The 24000-nt window shown below is 42.7% G+C and overlaps 1 protein-coding gene across 2 annotated transcripts in view; it reads left to right on the top strand.

Annotated features, from left to right (window-relative positions):
- The window catches only part of igsf21a (immunoglobin superfamily, member 21a), a gene marked incomplete at its 5' end in the record, with an annotated part of 144574 nt that overhangs the window by 39592 nt on the left and 80982 nt on the right, over positions 1 to 24000 (top strand). For both annotated transcript variants that reach the window (XM_083669030.1, XM_083669029.1), the window contains one exon: positions 12368 to 12480. In XM_083669030.1, the coding sequence (XP_083525156.1) occupies positions 12368 to 12480 (113 nt within the window). The remainder of the gene's footprint in view (positions 1 to 12367; positions 12481 to 24000) is intronic.

Below are 24000 nucleotides of genomic sequence, written 5' to 3' on the forward strand. Positions count from 1 at the left end.
AGAGCGAGGGCCAGCACCACACCCTGGCACGGTTCACTGGAATATGAGTCTCGCGGACCCGTTGGGAACGCTTGCACGCCACAGTAGTGGTTATCCTCAGGCTCACTCTGGGGGGTGCAGTCCTGGGCTGTGTACTAGTGGAGGGGGAGAGGGGGGAGAGAAGAGAGAAGAGAGGAGGAGGCATGGGAGAGAGGGAGCTGTGGCTTCATGGTGCCGTGCTGGGCCAGCTGTGACATGGGCGTACGTGCCAGGCCTGGCTGTGCTGCTTCCCCCACTGCCCTCATCTCCTTGGGCCCGAGATGGAGGGATAGTTCCGCTCGCCCAGGGCTGTGTTTTGGGTCGAGTATCAGCATTGGTAGGTGACGGAAACACACGGTGCTGTGAGCAGAGAGACCGGGATACAGCTCCAGGGAAGCTTATTTGGAGGCCAACCAAGTTAATAGAAATGCATTATACAGCACAAGAGACAAGAGCGCCAGCACCACACCCTGGCACGGTTCACTCTGCCACACTCGACAGACAGTTTGATCTCTTAATTGAGGCCAGTCCCCCCCAACATTGGTTTTCCTGATGTTTCTCCATATCAAGACAAACTGGAGGTCTACTTTTTTTCAACCTCAATCGTGACGGTATTGTCTGCAGCTGTGCAGGACAGAAATGCCGGCGGCCATGCCTGCTTGTTTGTGATGAGTGTGGCTCTTTATTTAGAATGAGGCATGAAAGAAAACCAAGCGGGAAGAGCACACCATTGTAGAGATTGCGAATGAACAGAGAAACAGGGTTCACTCCCCTCTGCAAAATGACCTCCTTGTAACAGCAGCAATTCCACTTTGATAGATGGACTCTGCAGTTTATGTTCCTGCATGCGACGTGCGTTCCTCAAATCTGCTGGTTTGACATTCAGAATGGCCATTTCTCTACACTGCCCCTGTCTCCTCCCTTCCCGCCTTCCATTGCTCATGACCTGTAGTGATTCAGGTGTCTCCAGATTGAAAGCACAAACAAGTGATTGATCTCGGCCAGTCTCTGACTCTGGGTTACCGGGACAACATGCTCCCGCGGTAACAGTGGCCAGGCCTCTAAGAAGCCTGCATTTATTTGGGAGTAAGGTGCTGTTTACCTTATTACATATCAATGTTATATCTGAATATCTATATCTAAGGCTACGTGGCATTTCATCTTTCCGTGCTCCATTTTGTTATTTGTTTGAATTAGATACATATATGCTAGGGATGAGGATGTCCTTTACAGAAGAGAACAAAGGTTGAACGGACGTGTTAACTGAGAGGTTGCTGTGGAAGTCAAGCCTCAATTCCCCCCTATGCGAGAGGAAAGGTTTTGTTTGAGTATATATGACATATTGTGTTTACAGTTATTAAGGTTAAACTTCATCCTCTCTGACATATTAATTCAATGTACCCTTTGCTGCGACAAATACCAGTAATCAAAACAGTCGTTTAGTCAGTATGTATTTCACAGAACTACAGAACTGTATTGCCAATACCAAGTCAAATAAGCTGTTTTTGAATTCTCCTGCTTTCATGAGTTGTGACTTTTTCATATATGGCACCGAAATTGCTTGGAAAAATCTTCCACAAATCAATCCAAGTTTGCCTCATACTGCCTATGTTTGATTTCCCTGGACTCTCTATTTTTTTTAACAGATATGTTTTTTTTTTTCTTTTGAGATCCATAAGACCACAAATAGAAATAAATAGACACATTTGCATGGCAACCACCCCTCCCCGGTCCTCATGGCAACAACCCCTCCCCGGCCCTCATGCCTTTGCACATGCCTGAGCAGCTTGCATCAGCCTTTACAGTTTTGCGTGCCATTTCTGTTTATCAAATCTACAGAAAAAAAAACCCACACAGGCTTACGGCACTTTCCTTTTTTTTTTCTGCACGTGTAACACTATCCCTTCCTCCAGGAACCGGGCTCAGCAGTCTGAAAAGGATTGGCCACCTCAGGAGGAACATGAGTCTTGCTGACCCGTTGGGAGCACTTGCACACAACAGTCGTGGTCATCCTCAGCCTTACTCTGGGGAATGTAGTACTTGGCTGTGCACTAGTAGAGGAAGGGAGGGGGGACGGAGAGCTGTGGCTCCATGGCGTGGTGCTGGGCCAGCTGTGACATGGGTGTACATGCCAGTGCATCCAGACGCACATGGCCAGGCCTGGCTGTTCTGCTTCCCCCACTGGCCTGGTCTCCTTGGGGCCGTGATGGAGAGATAATTCCCCTTGCTGAGGGCACTTCAGTATGAGTTGCCCCTGATTGCTATCCACTGTGGCAGTGTGGGCTTGGGGGTGGGGGGATGGGGGGGGGGGGGGGGGGGGGGGGGGTTGGTGGATTACAGCGGACGGTGCTGACACTCTCCAAGCTGAAGCGTGTCATTAAACAGTAAATCACTCTGATTGAAAAACGCATCAGCTCTCAGCATCCTGTTTACAAACCAGGAGCTGCCTCATGGGCTCAGATTGTGGTCTTGAGGGGCATAAATCACCGGCCGTCATACAGGTTCACCTCGCTCACACGGCAACTCCGGACCTTAGTTCAGCCATTTCATTCAGTTACAAATCATCACATCTGATCTGTGGTGTTTGGTGGGGAAAATATATACTTCCATCAACTTCAAGATAAATTCACAAGACGGTGATTTTCGTCGTAATTCTCCGGGGTTTTGTAAGGTGTGAGAATTATAACATTTACTGTATGAGTGACTGAGCATCATGGTTGTTCATTATACTCTCATTCAGCCAATTCAGCCATTCAGGTTTGAAATAGTCTGGATTTCCAGCCTTCTCTCCATGTAAGCCCGGGTGTGTAGTTCTGAGTCCCCTCTACAGTATGTCAAAGTGGGTGAAGACTATGAAGAGTGATTTCAAGATGGCAGTGTTCAGAGCAAACGGAAGATCACACAACCTGGCTACATAAGACTACGATGTGCAGCCCCTCAGTTGAAACTTGAATATGTAACAATATGCTGATACAATGTTGTTGATGTAGTAATTACTGTGTAATTACACAATTATAAAAGCATCCTATTATAAAGTGTCACCGTTGATCTAAGGTATTAAGACAGTATGTGCAATTCTGGAACTGATTTAGTGAAGTAGATTGATTCATCATCTTTACCTCTGCGTACGTTTTTGTGCCAGTGGTCTTCAGCAGTGAATGGCTGGTTGAGATGTAAATCTTTTGCACTTCACTGATTCAAACGATTAAGATGATATCTCTTTTAAGTTTACTTTAATCGGCTTCCTCCCTTGTGCAGATAGGGATGTGAGACAATAAGCAATCAAGACATGTTTAGAATCTCATCTGCCTCTCTTCACACAGTGTGAATTATCACCACTGAGTGGCCATGATATTATGTGTTATCTGGATGCCTGATATCTTCATTTCAGATTGGTGTACCATTTACTTTTATGGTTTGATCTGCTTCTTTTTTTCTCTCCTGCTGAACATTCCTTTGCAGAGATATTTAAAATAACCTTCATAATATTTTAAATATTTCAAAACCTGCACATGTGTTTCTCCAAAACTATATAATAACCCAACAAAGCCAAAAACTTGAGTTTCATCTGAAGAGCTGCGATATAAGCCAGTGAACTGTGTCTACGCTCCATTCATGCCAGTAAGGTGTATTCAACAGAAATGTATTTGAATCAAACTGAGGTGTCGGTTTGACCCCCATTAAAACCTTAAATGAAGCACGGGCAATACAAATAGTGCCTGCGATGATCTACTGTACCACGGTATCCTCTCTCTCTCTTCCTAACGAGCGTAATTTACATAAAACACTACACTTGTCTCTTGTTTTCTTCTCTCCTCTCCCTCTCCGCTGTGGAACAAAAGCAACGTTTATTCCACACCCGTGTGACATAGCCAGGAAGATAACGCTTAAACGTGTCTCCGACGCTACACATCAGCTCAGGGCGTTTCACGCAGCTTGGAGGCAGAGGAGGTAGAAGAGAGCCACCCGCTGGAGGAGCAACTTGGCCGTCCATTTTTCCTGTACAGTCAGTTGCACTGACATCCAAGGAAAGGTTGGCCATACTCATAAATCACACAGGCCAATAACAGGACGTTTTGGGCCAGTCCATCATTTGCTGTGTTTTGTTTTCTCATTGCAGTTTGGCAAATTGCTGTTATTAATGGACGAAAGCATAGTTTGCAGCCCCCATTAGATGTTGTTCTCGCGGCGCCTCTGATGGATTAAGTGAAGCCGGAGGCCTCGTCTGCCTCAACAACCGGTTAATACCAGCCAATTAAAGCCCATGCACTCTGCAGCCTCTCCAACGCACTTTATGTGGTCCAACAACGATCACACAGTCTGCCGCTTCATTGCACATCAAGCGTTTCATGTTATGTTACAGTCCTTATTCCACACAGGTTTATTTTTTAATGGTTTTTATTTGCTCTCCTCTGAGCTGATAGAAGCCATTATTTTTCTCCATCAACTGAGCGCCACACCGATTCCATTCATAAACGACACCCACTCCCCCAATTAACGCCAAGTCTAGTCAGACTCAGCTTCAGCCCCCTGACTGAAGAGCGATGGTGACATATCTGCTGTGTCTGGGTGTGTGACATTTGACGGTAATACCGGGCACAGCAGAACTTCTGATTCATATGTCGGAAGAGCAGAAGCCAGATATAAATGTATCTGTTCAGCTTCCCCCGAATGCAGGGCTTATAGCACAGGAAGGATCGATATTGTGCAGTGCTAGCATTAAAACAGAATGTAAGCCCTCCCTGTTGAATTTAAGCCCAGCTAAACCTGAGGTGTTCACACTGCCAGACAGACCTTGTCTGAGCTTACTGGATATATCCAACCCATGACACGAAATACAGATACCTTGACCGGAACTCGATGTGATATTTTTTTGTGTATTCAATAGTATTCTGGATAGTTTAAGCCAATAGATAAAACACACCCGCAGATGTGATGCAGTTCATATTGCCTCGTTTTTGTGGATTTTGTATCCTGAGGGAGATGCTCTTGGCCCAGTGGTTATCCAGCTCCTATGACTTCTATCACACGTCCTGATCCACCAAACGCTACCAGACCAACTAAACATCCAGCATGGTTAGCATTACTAGTGGAGTCTGCTGTTGAATGGTTAGCATTACTAGTGGAGTCTGCTGTTGAATGGTTAGCATTACTAGTGGAGTCTCCAGTTGAATGGTTAGCATTACTAGTGGAGTCTGCTGTTGAATGGTTAGCATTACTAGTGGAGTCTGCAGTTGAATGGTTCCCATTACTAGTGGAGTCTGCAGTTGAATGGTTCCCATTACTAGTGGAGTCTGCTGTTGAATGGTTAGCATTACTAGTGGAGTCTCCAGTTGAATAGTTAGCATTACTAGTGGAGTCTGCTGTTGAATGGTTCCCATTACTAGTGGAGTCTGCAGTTGAATGGTTCCCATTACTAGTGGAGTCTGCTGTTGAATGGTTCCCATTACTAGTGGAGTCTGCAGTTGAATGGTTAGGCAAATACCTTTGGTAGGGATCTATGGTTGTGTTTAGAGTTTGGTAGATACAGGCGGCAGCCAAGTCTGGTCCTGTCACTGGTTGTTGCTTATACGTACCCAGGGAAGACTAAACATGATTGGTTGAGACACCTCATGTTTGCTTGCTTTTTTTTAAAGGCTACCCTTTGTCCCCCTACCATGTACAAATAAGCATTCAGATACGGAAACATCATTATTTAGTTGACAGCAAAGACCCTGTTGCTCTGTACACTAATTAAAGCATCCCTTGAAAAATATAGCAGGATCTCTCTTTCTTTCGCTCTCTCTCTCTCTCTCGCTCTCTCTCTCTCGCTCTGATGCACACACCTGCTTATACACATTATTATATGCACGTACGCACACACACAAAACACATGCACACACAAAACACATACACACACATGCACGCAAACGCATACTCACACACATGCACGCACACGCGCGCACACACACACACACACACACACACACACACACACCCACACACACACACACACACCCACACACACACACACACACACAAAACACATACTCACACACACACAAAACACATACTCACACACGCACGCACGCACACACACAGAGCAGTTAAAGCTGATTATTGGTTAGACAACCCACTCAGCTGCGGGGGGTCTGAGTGATCTGATGCCTGATTGGCGCTGTCAGATCTATGCATGGCCTATGGATGATGGAACTGGTGTGTCAGTGAATCACTCTGTATGCTTCTCAAAGGCAAACAGTTCAATGATGAATCTGCCGAAATCAAAGCAATTGTAGTTGGTAACTGTTGGTATTTTCTGGGGCTGTACAGATTAATTGAACATATTAATCAACTAATGCTTTAGTTAACAGCTCATTTTAGAAAAAAACGTTAAAGTGAAAAGAGTGAGTGACATGTAGAAGAGTAAACAAGAGTGTCGTATCAAGGAAGCTCTGTTCAAGGAATTAGCACAGTTTTGTCTTCATCCACGGGACTGGGAATGGCAATTAGCATTGCCATTGCGATATGGAGGCCATTGTTTCATTGTTAACTTAAAAGAACTCCCCATTCATCGTTTAGGCACCACTTTCGGTTTCAAGTCTAGAATTTTTTCAAATATGTGGCCACCTAAAGAAGGTGCAAAATAAGAACACATTCAATCACATTTCCACTTTAGATTAGTCGGTAGATTAATCAACTAATAGGAAAAGATTAATCAACTAATTGTTTTAATCGACAGCGTTAGTACTATTTTCTAATAGTAGTTAGTTATGGACTATTGAATAGTGTTGGAATTATCCCCTGATGTACTGTAGTTGAATGGCAGTTGCAGCAGCTGCTGCACTGGCTCTCATTGCTCCCAGGGACTATTTGAAATATGAACTTCTCTGGCACCAGTGCATAGCCCATGTAATTTGCTCTTTTAACAATCCTTCATTCCTCCCCACCCACTGCCTCTGAGCTCTTTTCTATCTCTGGCTATGCCAAGCAATATTCCCCTCCTTTGGTACATGGCCACAGAATTGTTACCAATTAGGATAATCCCCGAAACCACCCAAGACCACTAGCTACACATAGTAGAAACACAACATGGCACTCTGTCCCTCAAAGGTAGGCTCTGGGCTATGACGTCACGCCCGTGAAAACAGAGCATCGTCAAAAACATTGTAGTGAACAAGAGCGAAGGAGAGTGTCCACTTGTTTCACTGCACTCTGACACAAGGCGGTGCAGCGTACGCGCCAGTCGCATTCAACTCCACAGTGTAAATTCTCTGTTGCGAAGTCTGATGCAGCTCCGTTTTTGAAGGTATCTGGCAGATTCACCCTGTGTGTTTTGCTATGGTCATCATATCTCAGAGTGTACCTTTAATATAATACAGTGTACACCACACTTACATTTTGTGTTGATGATGATGATGATAATGATGATGATGACCATGATAATGATGATGACCATGATGATGATGATGTTGATGATGATGACCATGATTTTTTCAATTGATCGGAATAGAAATGATGCATTTCAATTATAATTCAGTATTGACACACGTCTGCGCCTACTTGCATGCACATGGGACCCATCTCAGCGGGAGTATTAACCGTGTATTAGCATTGCCATTTCAAATGCATTTCACACACACACATGTTTACATTTGCAACCCTGCCGTCGCGACCGGTTACTCATGTTGATGGCGCTCCGTTAATCACCCAGTGAACGTTCTAGACCTTTAACAACACGCCATGTTGAGGAGGCAGGATACACATCCCCTCGAGTGACACGGCGTGGCACTGAGTCAGGTGACATTTCAATTGGGAACTTAATTTCCCCCTGACCAAGCGGGTCTCTCTCTCTCGCACCCGCGTTCCTAGAGAGAGCTCACGGGGAGAGGTTTATGAGCCGCGGCTCCTCATGTGTGCCTGTACTAAGTGGTTGGGATTTGCTCTAAGAGTATCAGCTCGTGTTAATGACCTGCAGTCTCCGGCAGGGCTTATCCATTCAAATCTGCTCTAGAGAGAGGATCTCTTCAGCCTGCTGATTAAATTAAGATTATTTTACTAAGCGTATCTAGGTGTGCTGAAAGGAGAGTCCTTCCAATCTGTTTGTATCCTCTTAACACCCCTCTTCAGGTCACTGCAGTGGCTGTCCACCCAAGGGCCTTTTACCTGTGACCAGAAATGCATTATAGCTATTAATTATAGTCATATCACAGTGCACTGGCCTACTACAGTCCAGGTGAGGCTGGTGGAGGTAGAGATCGGAGGACGGGCTCATTGTAATGCATAGAATGGAATGAGGAATGGTATCAAACACTTACCAACATCCTCATTCTGTTCCATGCATTAGATACCATTCCTCTTTTCGTTCCATGCGTTACAATGAGCCCGTCCACCGATTTCTACCTCCACCAGCCTCCCCTGCTGCAGTCATATCCCAGTCCACCGGCTGGCCTACTTTAGTTATTGAATGAAAGTTTCGATGATTCACATGGTTTTCTTTCTCACTAATGTTGAGAACAAGTCAGAGGTGCTTTTTTTGCACCAACCTCCTGATGGGAAAATGTTTGCCTACTGAGATTAAAAGTGTCAGACATTGTCCTGTTTATGCACACGGGAAATTGCTTGTACAGAATGTGATTAAGCAATAACACATGAGAGGGCGTGCTACAGTATATCGTGGTTTCAGCACAAGCTGTCAGCTCAGCCGTGCTCAAACCCCCATATACTAACACACCTTCAAGTGTGTTATTGCTTTTAAACTGTTTTTTTTTCACTGACAGCAAAAATTATGACAATAAACATTGGTCCTGGAGCTTATTTTCATGATGGATTGTATTGGTTTCTGCCCTCCACTGAGAAACATAGTTACAAAAACTACTAGTTCAGAAATGTGTGGCTGCAAAAAGTATGGTTGGCATGGCAACGCAAGCTAACTACTGAACTGTCTTGCTAGTTTCGTAACGTTACCGCCAGTACTAGCAAAGTCAAATTAACCTATCTTTATTAAGTGAAGTGCATTTTGTGAGATAAGCCTTGGAAGCCTGGGAGTAATTCTTGTCAGATTGCTGTGCAGTGATCGTTCAAATAGAACAGTGAAGAGGTGTTGTCGTTGTGATCATTCAAATAGAACAGTAAAGAGGTGTTGCCATTGTGATCATTCAAATAGAACAGTGAAGAGGTGTTGTCGTTGTGATCATTCAAATAGAACAGTAAAGAGGTGTTGCCATTGTGATCATTCAAATAGAACAGTAAAGAGGTGTTGCCATTGTGATCATTCAAATAGAACAGTAAAGAGGTGTTGTCATTGTGATCATTCAAATAGAACAGTAAAGAGGTGTTGTCATTGTGATCATTCAAATAGAACAGTAAAGAGGTGTTGTCGTTGTACAGTGTATCGTTATTCGAGCATGGCTGGAATGCACCGTTTAAGCAGATCAGATTCTGCCAATCTAAGCAGAGTTGCTGGATAATGTCAGTTTAGGAACTTTGTAAACAGAAGCCCCCGACCAATGATAGAGCTGATGGCACTTGCTCCCGACCAATAATAGAGCTGTTAACAGTTTGCTCCCGACCAACGATAGAGCTGTTGACAGCTTGTTCCCAACCAATGATAGAGCTGTTGACAGCTTGTTCCCAACCAATGATAGAGCTGTTGACAGCTTGTTCCCAACCAATGATAGAGCTGTTAACATTACTCACAATTGCTTGTACCAGGAACCAATGTTCTGTTTGTTATCTCACTAAGGGAGTGACATACTAAAGTCATCTTATTATATATATATATATACATATATACAGTATATACAGTATATATACAGTGTATATATATATACACTGCACATATCCTATTGCTTGTCTCCAGTTTGTCCATGTTCCTAGCAAATAAAACATATTTTTAATCACACATAGAGCTAGTGCTGGCTAATGCATATATACTGAAAAATGTATGCACTCACTGCAATATAAATCGCTTTGGATAAAAGCATTAGGTAAATGGCATGTTTTACATATTAATGCTGGAGCTGTATGCAGTTGTGGCGGTCCCTGTACCGAAACCTGTACCGGAGCGGAGCTCTCCGTGGTGCTGAATCTCTATTTGACCTTTAAGTGATGCAATTTTGTGCAGATACATTAGACAACGGTTTAGCCCTGTTGAGGTCACCAGGTTTATGCTGATCGTACAGTGGGGATAACAGTGGGTCACAGCGCTGTGAATGAGATGCCGATGAGAGAAGAAACTTTATAGAAATATATTTTTGTGTGGAAGGATAGATGAGTTATTCCCTCTTATGTCCCTCCGGGGGCTATGTTCTGCAATGTCTAAATATTTTTTGAGACAGTTACAAGTATAACAAATAATAAATGTGATGGATGCCAGTAATCGGACCACGCTTGCTTTCCATTCACAGTGGGAGAACATCCAGCTTTCATATTTGTTTTTCATGTTCATGAACAAATACTAACATACTGGGGCTATTGGTCTGACAGCTAGCTTAGCATAGTCATGCTGTATAAACCCAACAGAGACAGAGAGACGCTTACATCATTTAAACTCACACTCTGCTTCAACATGATTGTTGTGTTCCCAAGTCTTTGGTTTAGAGCATGTGCTTATTTAACCTTGACCTTAATTGCAATGTACTGCAAAAGTCACCTCACTTTCCACTAGGGGTCAGTGAAATTGTGTATCAGCTTAAATCTGGTAAATAGATGGTTTAAGGACATATATATATATATGAAATGTGTTGCATGGTTGCATGGTTGCATGGTTGCATGGTTGCATGGTTGCAACGTCTACGGTTATGTAAACATATTCCAAGATGTGACAGATTGTTGCTAAAGAGGTCAAGTGAATTTCATGTGACTTCAGTCAGATCGAGTAGATTTTATGCTGCGAGACAATAAACATTGTCTCGCAGCAACATTGTCTCGCACTATGAGGAGGAGGAGGAGTAAGGGGGAAGTGATCGGATAATTACTCAAATGACTTAAAGCGTGTGGGCTGTCAAGTCTATAAAAAATAACTTTGTCAATAAATAAATTACAGTAGGTGATTCATAGTGAGAGTGGGAGACAAGGCTATATCCATAATTAGTCAATAATCTATTTTAACAACCAATTTGAGTGATATAACATCATTGTTTTGTTAATTTGTCTGTTGTCAAACACTTTATTTGTTTTGCCTTTTGTCAACCTTTAATTTTCCTTTTTCCTTGTGCAATAATAATAAAAACAAAAAATTACATCTGTGTTTTACAATGATTTTCTCACGGAGCCTTGTAAGAAATACTGTGGAATAAGGACAGGGTAGTTTCATTGATTTTACCTATAGCAGGAGAAATAACTAGACTATTTTTTTTTTCAAATTTTTTTTTAATAATACTTAATCAATGTGTATTGGTGATTACGTGGAAGAGGAAGTCAACAACCGGTGGAACAGGAAAATAATTGATCTCATGCATGCAAATCTTGAGGGCAATGCGCATAATAGATTTGTTGTCAATAGTGACGAGACACTAATCACCAGGCAGATTTCCTGTGAATGAGTTAGACACCTGATTCATTTGACAGACTACAATTAACTACCTGACAGGTGTAGTGTAACCTAGGCACACCTCTGTTTTGGGGGAATATGCTCAAATATACTCTAAAATGCTAGGCCACAAAGAAATAGCCCCTCTGTGTTTTCAGTAGCTCAATTAGTTGGGCTGTAACATTGCAATCAGTTATCAGTGTTTCATTGCCTCATTCACCCAAGGCCAAACAACATTGAATGAAGATGAATTACTGAGAACATATAAATAGCTGTAACAATTAATGTTACTGAAACAACATGATACACACTGTGCTATATACTGTATATGCAAGACTTTGAGTGAACGGATAATCAATAGTCACACACTCAAGTTTGTTGTGTATCCATATAGTATGCTTCTTGTTTTCATCTGTTGGGATTGCAGCGATCTGACAAAACTTTAAATAAATCATGTAAAGCATTCAGTCAGAAATAAGAGATATTGGATTTGGGATGTTTGCTGTGGTGTAATCCACATGCATTTCAGAAATGAATAATGCTTTCTTTACTCTGGTCCCTTCAGAGAGTCTCTCAAATGTTTGAATCATCAAATGTCCTCTTTATAGTCATGAGAATAACATATCAAGATTGTCTGTAATGTAAAATAGTGAGAACTATTTCTTACAAAACCTTCTAGATCTTAACACCAGTGATCTGGCCAGTTGCATACGGAACTAAACCTGTTTAAATCTTGGCAAAATCGCTGCCATCATGTTTGTGTGGATATAAATTGTGTTATATTAGAAACAACATGCTAAATGTTTTTTTTTTCTTTTGTTTTTTTCTACTCTCCTCTAGGATATTTGACCGTTACTATTGAGCCACTCCCTCCTGTAGTTGTGGGAGAAACCGTTACCCTGAAGTGTAACTTCAAGACTGATGGAAGACTTCGAGAGATTGTCTGGTACAGGGTGAGTAATCCTCTACATGTCCCTTCCTACACTATATCTGAGCCATATACTGTACAGAACGCCAGCCCCTTAACTGTGTATGACCATCCATTCTGAGAGGCAATGACTCATAGATTTTATACACGGTTTAACATTGGGGACGAACTCACCTATTTTCTGTCTTTATCTTCGTTGTGGTGTTAAAATTGAAGACATGAACACCCTGTGTCAAAGTCAAATGTCCAACAAAAAAAAAAAAAAGCAATGATTTTGTCCAGCTGTGGAGGGTGTTACACTGGCTCTCGGTAGGGAACCTGATTTCTCTGTCAGCTGGTCATTGCCTTGTCTTAATGGTTCACAGCTGGCCACTCTGCAATTATTACTTCCCCAGTTGGTGTACTACACTACATAAAAGCTGGAGACTATTAAGGATGTCAGAGAAAGAAGCCTTTCTCTTTGTCTCATTCCCTCAAGCTGTAATATTGGCATTTAATAATGTTGCTCTGGTGTTTGTAGGTGATAAATACCACAAACATGCTCTACGTTTTGCATGAAATGTAAGATAATTTGACATTAATTGACACAATTATAGTTCAGAGGCTGTGCTTTGTCCGTGAAACAAAGGCTTTGAAAAAGAGGTCTCAAAAAACACTTGGGTTTGTTTTCGGTGAAACAACAGCTGTCAACTTTTGACTCAGTTATTTTATTTAGCTATAAACTCTACAGTGTGCATTGTTGAGGATTATAGAAGGAGGTAATGTTCTATGCTCTATACTGTATTCATGCTCAGGAAATATGGAGTCATGTTTGAACATCATTTTGAACATCAACAACGTGTTTCTAAGGTCATTGTTTTACCAGCAAAACTTTGGCTTGACATTCAACTAGGTACAACCAGGTACGTGAAACACCCAACTTTACTGTACCTTGACATTGCTCATGCCTAAGCTAAAGGACAGTCTGGTATTTGGCCTTGGAAAGGACCTCTCTGTCATGAGAAAAGCTGAGATTTTCTTGTTCATATATCTTCTGAGAAGAAAACAGTTTCTCTAAGATCGTCTTTACAAATGCTGACCTTTCAAGACAAGACAAAGAGAGATTAATGACACTTTACATATTGGCCTCAGCATCGTAGATCATGTTGGATTTGACAGCGTTTAGTTTATGGCGTTCTTACGTTTGTGTGCATGTGTACGGTAGGGCACATTTTAACAGATATGTTTAACCATCATGTTGATAAACACTAGAATTGCTAATTCTTTTTGCATGTTGTAATTTGCTGGACACCAAACCTAGGCAGAAATTAATATAAATCATATATGAGGTTTTTGGCAGTAGCACTGCCTTTTTAAGAGTCAAGATGTCAACCCGTTGGGGTTTCAAAGATGAGCTTTGATAGAATGCACATTTACTCAATAATAGATTTCCTTTTAATGAAGTCCTCACTGTAGTTTTTTGCTTGCAGGAGTGAGACTTTTTTGGGTTTTGACAGCTGTTGTTTCATATAAACCCCACAGACAGGCTGTCCAGATCACATATTCACCCCACAGACAGTAAAGCTGTCCACATCCACAGAGAGCAAGCCTGTCTACATCATGTATTTTCTAGTGAAAGAAAACTCAGAGGTTGTAACCAGAACCAGCTTCATCTCTCTCGTGGCCACTGCTTGACGCAACCGCTGATAAATTATAAATCAATTAACCACACTTGGCAGCCAAAGCTTCTTTAATCTCTCCCTTTTATTGGACTAAACTGCCGACTTCTCATTTCCCCCCTTGTTCAAATGGAACTGGGGTTGATACCCACCTGGGGAATTGTCATATCTAATCGAAGCCTGGCCAACTAGACCGACGTTCATTCATTAGCAGGGGTGTCCTTATCTTGACGGATTCTGTTTGAGGATTTTTCTAGTGCAGACCAGAGCCCGGCTGCTTTTCAAACCAGCACATTCTCAGTCAGACTTAGTCTCCACTCGAGATCATCAAGATTGCTATTGAGAAGCATTCAAGCTGGCCTAGCAGAGAGCTCGATCGACGACGTACTGTATCAGGGTTTAAAGAGAACTAAAACTTATTATATTTATATTATATGATATGATTATAATTTATTATCGATTGTTGAATTTTTCAAAACAGCAAACACAGTATATTAACAATTCACATACAGATCACATTACTCTACCTAGAACATGTTTAAAGATGGCTCATCATATATGTTTGTACTAGAAAGTAGAACCTGAAGCATGGCCGAATGATGGCCAACATATTATATTACCTATTGGTGTATTTCTCACTAGGCTACGTAATTTGTTTTCATCTCTCTGTGAAGAGCAAAAGTAGCAGTGCTGGAGAGCACTCAATCACCACCAGTATCATTTATGTCTATTGAATGTCCACATGTCCACAGGCCATTTGAATGCCGCTAAAGCAAACACACGATGCATAGAAGCATTTAGAGTGTATGGGGTATTACGCTGGAGGCCTTTTGTTGTGCTATGAACCCTGGCAGGCCCAGGATTAGGCACAAGCATGGATACGTAATGCCGTCAAGCTGTCTTTAATGTTCTAATAGCATGGCGTGCTGTGGAGATGGGGCGATAGATAGACGGGATGAAGGAGAGGGAAGTATGACGGCTTTCACATCTTTCTACAAGCACGCACAAGGCGAGGAGGAGGAAGCATGCTGGGATAAGATGGCTGGGGAGGCCCCGTCGAGACTTCTTTTCTCAATGAGATGTGTGGCAGCTCACCTCGCGAGTGTGTGTGTGTGTGTGTGTGTGCGTGTCTGTGTGTGCGTGTGAGTGTGCGTGTGCGTGTGCGTGTGTGTGTGCGTGTATGTGTGTGTGTATGTGTGGCAGCTAACCTCATGCTGTGCTTGTTCTGATTATGTCACTCTAATGAAGAGCCGGCTCCCAATGGGGATCTCTGCAGCACCGGATGACAGTGACGACACTGGGTTCCCCCTCGGCTGCCTGTTGAGTGCCATTCTGCATTACGCTTAATCTCTCCCTGGGTTAACTTCCTTCTCCCCGTCCCCCCGTCCCCCTGTACCCCCACCGCCCCACAATGCATAATCTCTTCCTCCATCTCTACCCCACCCCCCACACACACACACACACCCAGACACACACACACACACACTCTTATGGGATCATCTCCCTGGCCAGCCAGCAGAGCCCCCACATCTGGGATCTGGAGCCTTTAGTGTGGGGTCATTTACTCCTGACCTGACTGCTCTAGCAGCCTCGTGTATGAATAAATGCTCTCTCTCCCATGTTGTACGACACAGTGCCAACAGGTCAGACATGTTAACCTTGGTTCATTTCATAGTAATGACTCAGGTTAACCTCTCCACATCCTGCTCTTTGCCAGTTTCAGCAGTGTTCAGCCCTGTCCAAGTCACAGCGAGGGGAGAGAGAAGCCACTGTAACAAGGGAGGGGGGGGGGTTGAGGGGGGGGGGGAGTAATAGTGTTGTCATGGAAACCTGGAAAATATCATTAGATTTTGTTATTTTACACACTGTATGTCGTCTGGGCTGTGATATTTCAAAGAGCAGGTCTTGGCTGGTAGTTATCATCCCTCTCACAGTAGGAAACAGCACACAAGTGCTCAGAACTTCTAAATAAAAGTTTTCAAAGTTCTTTAGACAAAAAAGTTCAAATAACTTGTATTTAGGATTCCTCAAAAGATGCCTCAGCTCGTTATGGGGCTATGAGCTACAGATAGATGGCTCCACGCCCAGTGAACACACATTTTGGGATAGGAAAGATGTTTGGCAAACATTTGACAAAGCAGAGCTTCTTAATAGATATTGGTTGGATAGGGATGGCATAATTGTTGTCTTCCCCATCTACAGGAAGGTCTCTCTGGAGAAATTCAAATCCTTGGGCTTTTTGGCAACACGGAAAATGCAGCAATGCAATAGCGACAATGTGGGTCTATCACAGACAACCATTACCAGCGCAACAAATCCAACAATGTTTTAACAGCACCTCACATCACCCGAAGATTTGATTTATTTCCTCACCACTCAAAATCAAATTACTTGCTCAATTTTAACAAAAGGTGGTATCAATCATGCGTTATTATGTTCATTTACTTAGTTATTATTTACATTTAGAGAGTGTTGCTACTCCAACTCCAATGGACACCCAATGTTTGGAGCAAACTAACAAATGTCATCAACATGTCCTTGAGTCATGAAAATGTCATAAAAACAAGAATAAATTAATTCAGGAGAGGTCGTCCTGCTCGTCGCTCAGAGTGTTGGTAACGCACTCCCACTACCTCCTCTCAGATGTGTTTGTTTTTAGTCATAACCGAGCTTTTAGCTCGATTCCTATACAGTAAGCATAAGAACATAAGAATACGAATATAAGTATAAGAATAATTCTCTGAGAGACTCCATAACTACAGGCCCTGGTGTGGAGTGAGAGACTCCATAACTACAGGCCCTGGTGTGGAGTGAGAGACTCCATAACTACAGGCCCTGGTGTGGAGTGAGAGACTCCATAACTACAGGCCCTGGTGTGGAGTGAGTGGTATTTTTTGTTTGGTGAGGTTACATTTTTCAGCTTTGAAGTGAGGAGCATTTGGTCAGACACGTGTTTTTCTTCCACATGAGTAGACCTCATGTACTCTCCAGCAGAAATGATTTGGTTCATTGACAGGCATGTTGGAGAGCAAGGCAATAGAGAGGAGATGGAAGAGGAAGATACGGGTATGTGCTTTGCTATGCTAATACAAGGAGGAATGTGGAACTAAGCTTATGACAGATTTAATTTTTGCTCGAATGCTCTATGATTGGAAAAGCTCTTTTGTGAAGTGGGTTTGTATGGAGTGACATCCATTTTCCCTTTCACTGAACTTTTGTTCAGTGTAGCACATTGGAGACTTTCAAGAGTGCTTCAAATTGAGCTGTTAGGCACAGCCTGTCTGTTTGAGAGGCACTATAGATCAGTAGGACATCTGAATTCTGGGTTGTAGGAAAGGCATCATATACAGTATGAGGTTAGTGCCTTTCTTCTATAAAAGGAGCAAAACAGAACAAACATAGTTAGACATGATAGTGCTGTACTCCCCAACAACAGCTTGCCCCCGATGCAGAAAACTAGCAGTTGTGGAGTCACCTCTCCCTTTAGGTGTGGTATCTGTTGGTAAACTATTTTTCAAATACAATGTTCAAAGAAGAAATATATCAATGCTTCTGCGTGCTAAGAAAAGCATCACTTATTATTGCCATAACAATCGGTGCATGTTTGTTTTTGTGTTCCAGTCATATTTGTCTTTGTTCCAGGCCACAGTTTGGTTTCCTTCCAGAAAACTGTATTCATTATTTAAATTGTTTTAGTTTTAGTTTTTTTTTTTTGTGTGTGACCTGATTCATACAGAACAGTCTAAGCTAAAAAGCTTAAAAGCAATCCTGGAAGGATGGTGAGCATGAGACAGTTGCTACCCACACACTCTCCCTTGGCCTGCCTCCCTGCCTGCACATCATCCTATTCTAATATCCCTCTTACTTACAATGTCTCTGGTTGTGTGGCAGGCTTAACTCGTGGCCCACGTTTCCACAAATCCCATTAAAGCTTTCAACACTGAAAAAGTACAAGATCATGGCTATGTAAATGACTTCTCCCTTCTGCGAAATGACACAGCAAGAGCCGTAGGAGAGCCTTGCTGAGGCCCAGGTCCCCTGGGGGGCGATAGACACATGGCTGGACCGCCCACTGTCCTTGTCTGGAGTCAGATAGTAACCTCCAGACACACGTGGGGGAGGACGGGTGAAGTGACAGGCTTGCTACTTGACCCATAAGTGGTGCGTTCCGTCCTCTATCCCCTAATCCTGTTTCCTGACTGCGGAGAGAGAGGCAGACGAGGGAGGCGTCACATTCCGAATCCGAGTTCCGAAAAACTCTGAGAAGGGTTGCCTGGGCAACAGGAGCCTGCGAGCGCTGAAGTGCTCTCTCACACAGTGTACACACAGCACACTCCTGTGGGGTTTTTGTGTGTCGAACTTCTTGTGGCTTAAACCCCCAAGTGTGTAGTTGTAATTGTGTGACATTTCAATGAATGTTCTCTATTTTATATATATATATATTTTATGTATTTTATTTTAAAAAATGTTGTAGCGTTTTTCATTCTCCTTTGCAATTTCCCACACGCATGAAGATGAGATTATTTTGTGCTAAAAAACATGTGTAGCAGTATCTCACCAAACATAGTGTATCTTTAGGCTTGTATATATTTCTAAGGTATTGTAGCCCATGTTAAATGTGGATATTATTCCACAATCACTCCCATTGATTAGACCAATGAGAGAGAATCGTCTAGAAAAGGACCAACAACCATTCATTCCATTTCCGTTTCCGTTTCAACCTGTCGTATGGGGTGCATATGGCCTCGATTCTGTGTCCAGTGATCCATCTCTGTTTCCAAGCGGTCCCAATGGAGCCGTACACAGCACAGCCATGATCAATCTGGCAATCAATGATCCAACTAATTGTTTGACATCCTCAAATATTTACACACAATTTAACATGTGCGTAATAGACTTTAATTTCTGGGAGTGTTTTGGGAGCACTGTTGGCCTATTATCTTAATAACACTGTCCACTCTGATGTTGGATTCCTCAACCAACTTTAATTTCATCTGGAGAGGATCACACATTTATATATGATGATTCTCCTATTTGTATAATACTGCACACTAATGAGAACAAGAAATTACAATTAGGTCTAGTTAAATAGGCGGACGGGAAAGGTTTATCATCTATGCTTAAAAATCAAGAAAGGGAATCTTTCTTAAAAATCCATTGGGAGTTTTAATAATACTTCCTTTGGTTGTCTCCCTGGTCATTATATAAGCACTCAGCGCTGAAAAGTGAATAGGAAATCATATAAAATTGGAAATGTCTGGGATTTCTAATCTGAGCCTTCGCTGTTGAGTGTTACACCTGAGGTTTGCATAATGAACAGTGAAATTATCCAATCATACTTTTGAATTCAGACCACTCTGTGCACTGACACAACCCAGTTGCCATGTTAACATGACAAAATATCTATTGTCATTATGCATGGGAAACGATGTTTACAGTAGAGATGGGAAACATACTAATACAGGAAGCAATCCCTGCATGGCATGTTCCTGTTCCTCGTGACAGATGAGTCTGTCATCTCTATCCATCTGGAGCGGCGTGGTGAATCCGGCCCCAAGGGGAGAGGGGAGATAAGGTGATACGGATCACCACACCACAACCTTCCCTTTCAGGATGTCATCAGGGCAAACAAGACGCCTGTTATACACACAATGATAATTACACACTTTACCATGTCTGCAAACTGCAAGATGATCCATTTTAATTTAAATATCACTCATGGCGACTGCAGCACAGAATGCAGCTCTGCATGCAGGACGTTGTGTCTGTTGGGAACGTTGTCTCATGGATTCAAGCGAGAGCGTGAGCAGCTTGTGACTGAAGGAGTGGAGCCCGATCACAAACAGCACAGTGCATCTCTCTCCTGCATCCCTCAGGTATCTGCCGTCATCAGCAATACCATCATTTTACAAACAGACCCACTGCAGCTAATTAATTAGGCAATACATCAAATTATCATAAACCAAAGATCTAATAGAAAAACTCTCTGCAAATTCATCTGTTTCCACGGTTCCATTGTGCCCTAGTTTTCTCTAGTTCTTTATTTACTACTATAACAGCATCAGCATCAGTCCTATGATAATAATAATAATAATAATAATAATAATAATAATAATAATAATAATAATAATAATAATAATAATAATTATTATTATTATTATTATTGTTACTATTATTATTATTATTGTTATTATTATTATTATTATTATTATTATTATTGTTATTGTTATTATTATTATAACCATATTAATCATAATCATAATAGTAGTAGTAATAATAATAACACTAATAATAACAATAGTAATAATAATTCAAGCTGCAAGCAACGATTAACGGTCTCTAAGCCTCATGGCAAGGTCACAGGATCAAACGGCTGTCTAATAATGGTCAAGGGAGAGCCTTGGAGATGTCTACCAGGTTGATAGCGATAGGGCAGACCGTCTTTGATTTATCAGGTTCATAATGATAGTGCCAACCCTCTTTGATGTATAGGTATTTATATGACAGACCACACCCACAGGCCCAACAGTATGGCCAATCATGACCATGTTTAATATATTGGCTAAGACTGTGCCCCAGGGAATGTGTACCACATACCACATCGAGATGTGTGACTTCAGGGATATGCCACGAAGAGCCTAATGAACCTGTGTACCAAGGTTCATCATGAAGTGATTGATTAATTGTCTTTGGCTTTGAACAATTTATGCGAGAGGCCACAATGTGTACCACATACCACATAGAGATGTGTGACTTTAGGGATATGCCACTATGAGCCTAATGAACCTGTGTACCAAGTTTCATCATGAAGTGATTAATTGTCTTTGGCTTTGAACAATTTATGTGAGAGGCCACTGTTCAGAGGACAATTCATGTGAGAGGCCACACCCTCCAGGACAATTCATTGGTTAAGAGTCGCCATGTTGCATGTTCCAAAGGCAAACAACATGGATCCTGTGAGCCTCTCAGTCCACTGATGCTACATACAGTTCCATGTTTGGTGCAGATAGGTCACCGACTGTAAAAGCCTTAGTGTTTTAGGTTTTTCACAAAATTCAAATAGTAGAAAATCCATCCATTTATGGTCCTCTAGGCTTTGTTGGTCATCATGATGAGAGGGACCTATTTTGGTTCCAAATTTGGTTAATATACTATGGGAGATATGGCCTTTCAAAGTTGGCAATTTCAAACGCTGGTTATAGCGCCTCCAAAAGGTCAACGGGGGTAATATTACATTTGAGGATCGTGGTCATCACTTCCGATCTTACTGCAAAGTTTCGGGCTCTAGCCTGAAGCCGTCTCATGGGAAATAGAGGGACGGCATCTTAACAATAATAATAATAATAACAATGAAACCCCTAACAATACAGGCATAGACCCCTTATAATTATATTATACAGTATAATTATACAACATATAATTATCATTATATTAAAATAAATGTATGCCATTTAGCTGACGCTTTTATCCAAAGCGACTTACATTGCAGTGAGTGCATACATTTTTCAGTATATATGGTCCCAGCGGGAATCAAACCCACAACCTAAGCGTTGCTAGCGCCATGCTCCAACTGAGCCACAGGGGACCACATATTATACAGTACCAGTCAAAAGTTTGGACACACCTTCTCATTCAATAGTTTTTCTTTATTTTTTATTATTTTCTATATTGTAGATTAATGTTGAAGACATCAAAACTATGAAGGAACACATATGGAATTATGTAGTAAACAAAAAAGTGTTAAACAAACCAGAATATGGTTTATATTTTAGATTCTTCAAAGTAGCCACCTTTTGCTTTGATGACAGCTTTGCACACTCTTGGCAAGGTGTGTCCAAACTATTGACTGATACTGTATAATTGAATCACTGTATCATGGGTTAGGGTAACCCTAACCCTAACCCTAACCCTAACCCTAACCCTAACCTTAACCCTCATGCACATGATAAGATAAGACCGTGCACACATTCAGAGTTCTGTATACAGACAACATGGAGAATGTGTTTTTACATTCTTACGTGTAGTCAACTGCTTGTTGACTATCCTCTGATGCTGGATGAGGGTCTGGTGAATAAGGAATTGTCCTGCACTCCTCCACTCTCAGGTAAAGGTCCTGGGACTATTACAGGGCTCGGGCATCGACAATCTCCAAAGTAAAAACAAATAGCAGATTTCCTAAATCCATTCTGTTCTGACAGAACGATCAAACATGAAAGTGATTACTTAGCGCTTAGGAGTGGATCAGAGGCTGATTGTGACATTTGCATGAGAGGGGGCAGATGTCCATGCCAGCAGAGTCTTAGCAGTAGCCTGCCCTGTGCTGTCCGTAAACACCACCATGTGAGATCCTTTAGGGACATGAGTGAGGTGAGACGGAGCCAGGGATGACATCTGTGAAGTTGAGTCACCCAAAGGAACCAGATACATCCAAGCAAAGGAAGGATGTGAAGAATGTCACAGTCACATAACAGAATAGACATATTTTGTCATGGGAAATTGCGTTTCAGGATTAAATAATTGATATTTGTCTCCCATTATGTGTGTGTCTGTGTGTGTGTGTGCATGTGCGTGTGCGTGTGCGTGTGCGTGTGCGTGTGCGTGTGTGTGTGCGTGTGCGTGTCCTTTGTCCTTTTCGAGGACCACTTACAGCACACATGGTAAGGACAGGATGCTGTAGCTTAAGAGCTTCAATTGTCCGTAAGAGTCTTTGGACATTGGAACACCATTTGAGGGACAAGGAGGTGGGAAGTGCCAGCAGCTTGGACTCCTTGCAGATTCCGAAAGAGCTTTACTATTGGTGTCTTGCTGGGCACTGAATCTCTGCTATTAAGAGACAGTGGGAGCCAGCATGAAGAACACCACTGAGCGAGAGACCTGTGTTATGGCCCGTCCAGCTACTGGCACAGAATATGCACTTGTGATTGCCACCAGCATTCATTACCCACCTCATGCAGCGTCGTCCCCCTTTGGAGTGTGGCGTTAGAACAGTAGAATGTCAGAGGGAGATGAGGAGTTTGAAGACAGTTAACTTGTAATGTAAACTATGGATGTGGATCTTAAAGTGGCTGTGACAGGCAGGAATCAATCGCTTTTTTATCTCAGCTGAAACCCCATAACTGATGAACAGTGTGAGACTAATGCAGTATATATCCCTGTATCTTCCTGGTTAGTCCCCTACCCCCCTAAGGCCTTGCGGGGGATAAATAGTGTCTGCTACCTCTCAGTGTTCAGAGCCACAGTATGGACTGGACTCACTGATAACCAGCAGGGCAGCTTTATGGCCCAGGAGAAACAATTAAAGAAAACCCCTTTCTACTCCAGTGCGTATAGTGCTTGTGGAGAGAGGTTTTATAATAGATTTCCGTCAGTGTAAAATGAGATGCTGACCTCTAGGTCCGATGCTCGGAAAGACATCGGTGGGGATGGGGGTGGGGATGGGGATGGGGGTGGGGGTGTGGGGGTGGGGGTGTGGGGGTGGGGGTGGGGTTTATGGGGGTGGGGGTGGGGATGGGGGTGTGGGGATGGGGGTGTGGGTGGGGGTGGGGGTGGGGGTGGGGATGGGGATGGGGATGGGGATGGGGATGGGGGTGGGGATGGGGATGGGGGGATGGGGATGGGGATGGGGGGATGGGGATGGGGGGATGGGGATGGGGACACGCTCCCTGAGGAGTTGAAGGATATTCATCCAGGGACGGCATACGCTATCGTGGAGTGACTCATGCTACCAGCTATGACAGCTACTCTTCATGTCAGCTATCACAAGAGGATGTTTAAAGGAAAGATTGCACCCATGCAATCATGATCTGCCAAGAGGAGGGGGCTAGACCCGTGCAAATGGCCTTGACATTTCCAGCCACACTGGTAGCACTGAATTAAACTGAAGCATC

Source organism: Argentina silus (genome assembly GCF_951799395.1).
Source record: "Argentina silus genome assembly, chromosome: 4".
Taxonomy (NCBI): Eukaryota; Metazoa; Chordata; class Actinopteri; order Argentiniformes; family Argentinidae; genus Argentina; species Argentina silus.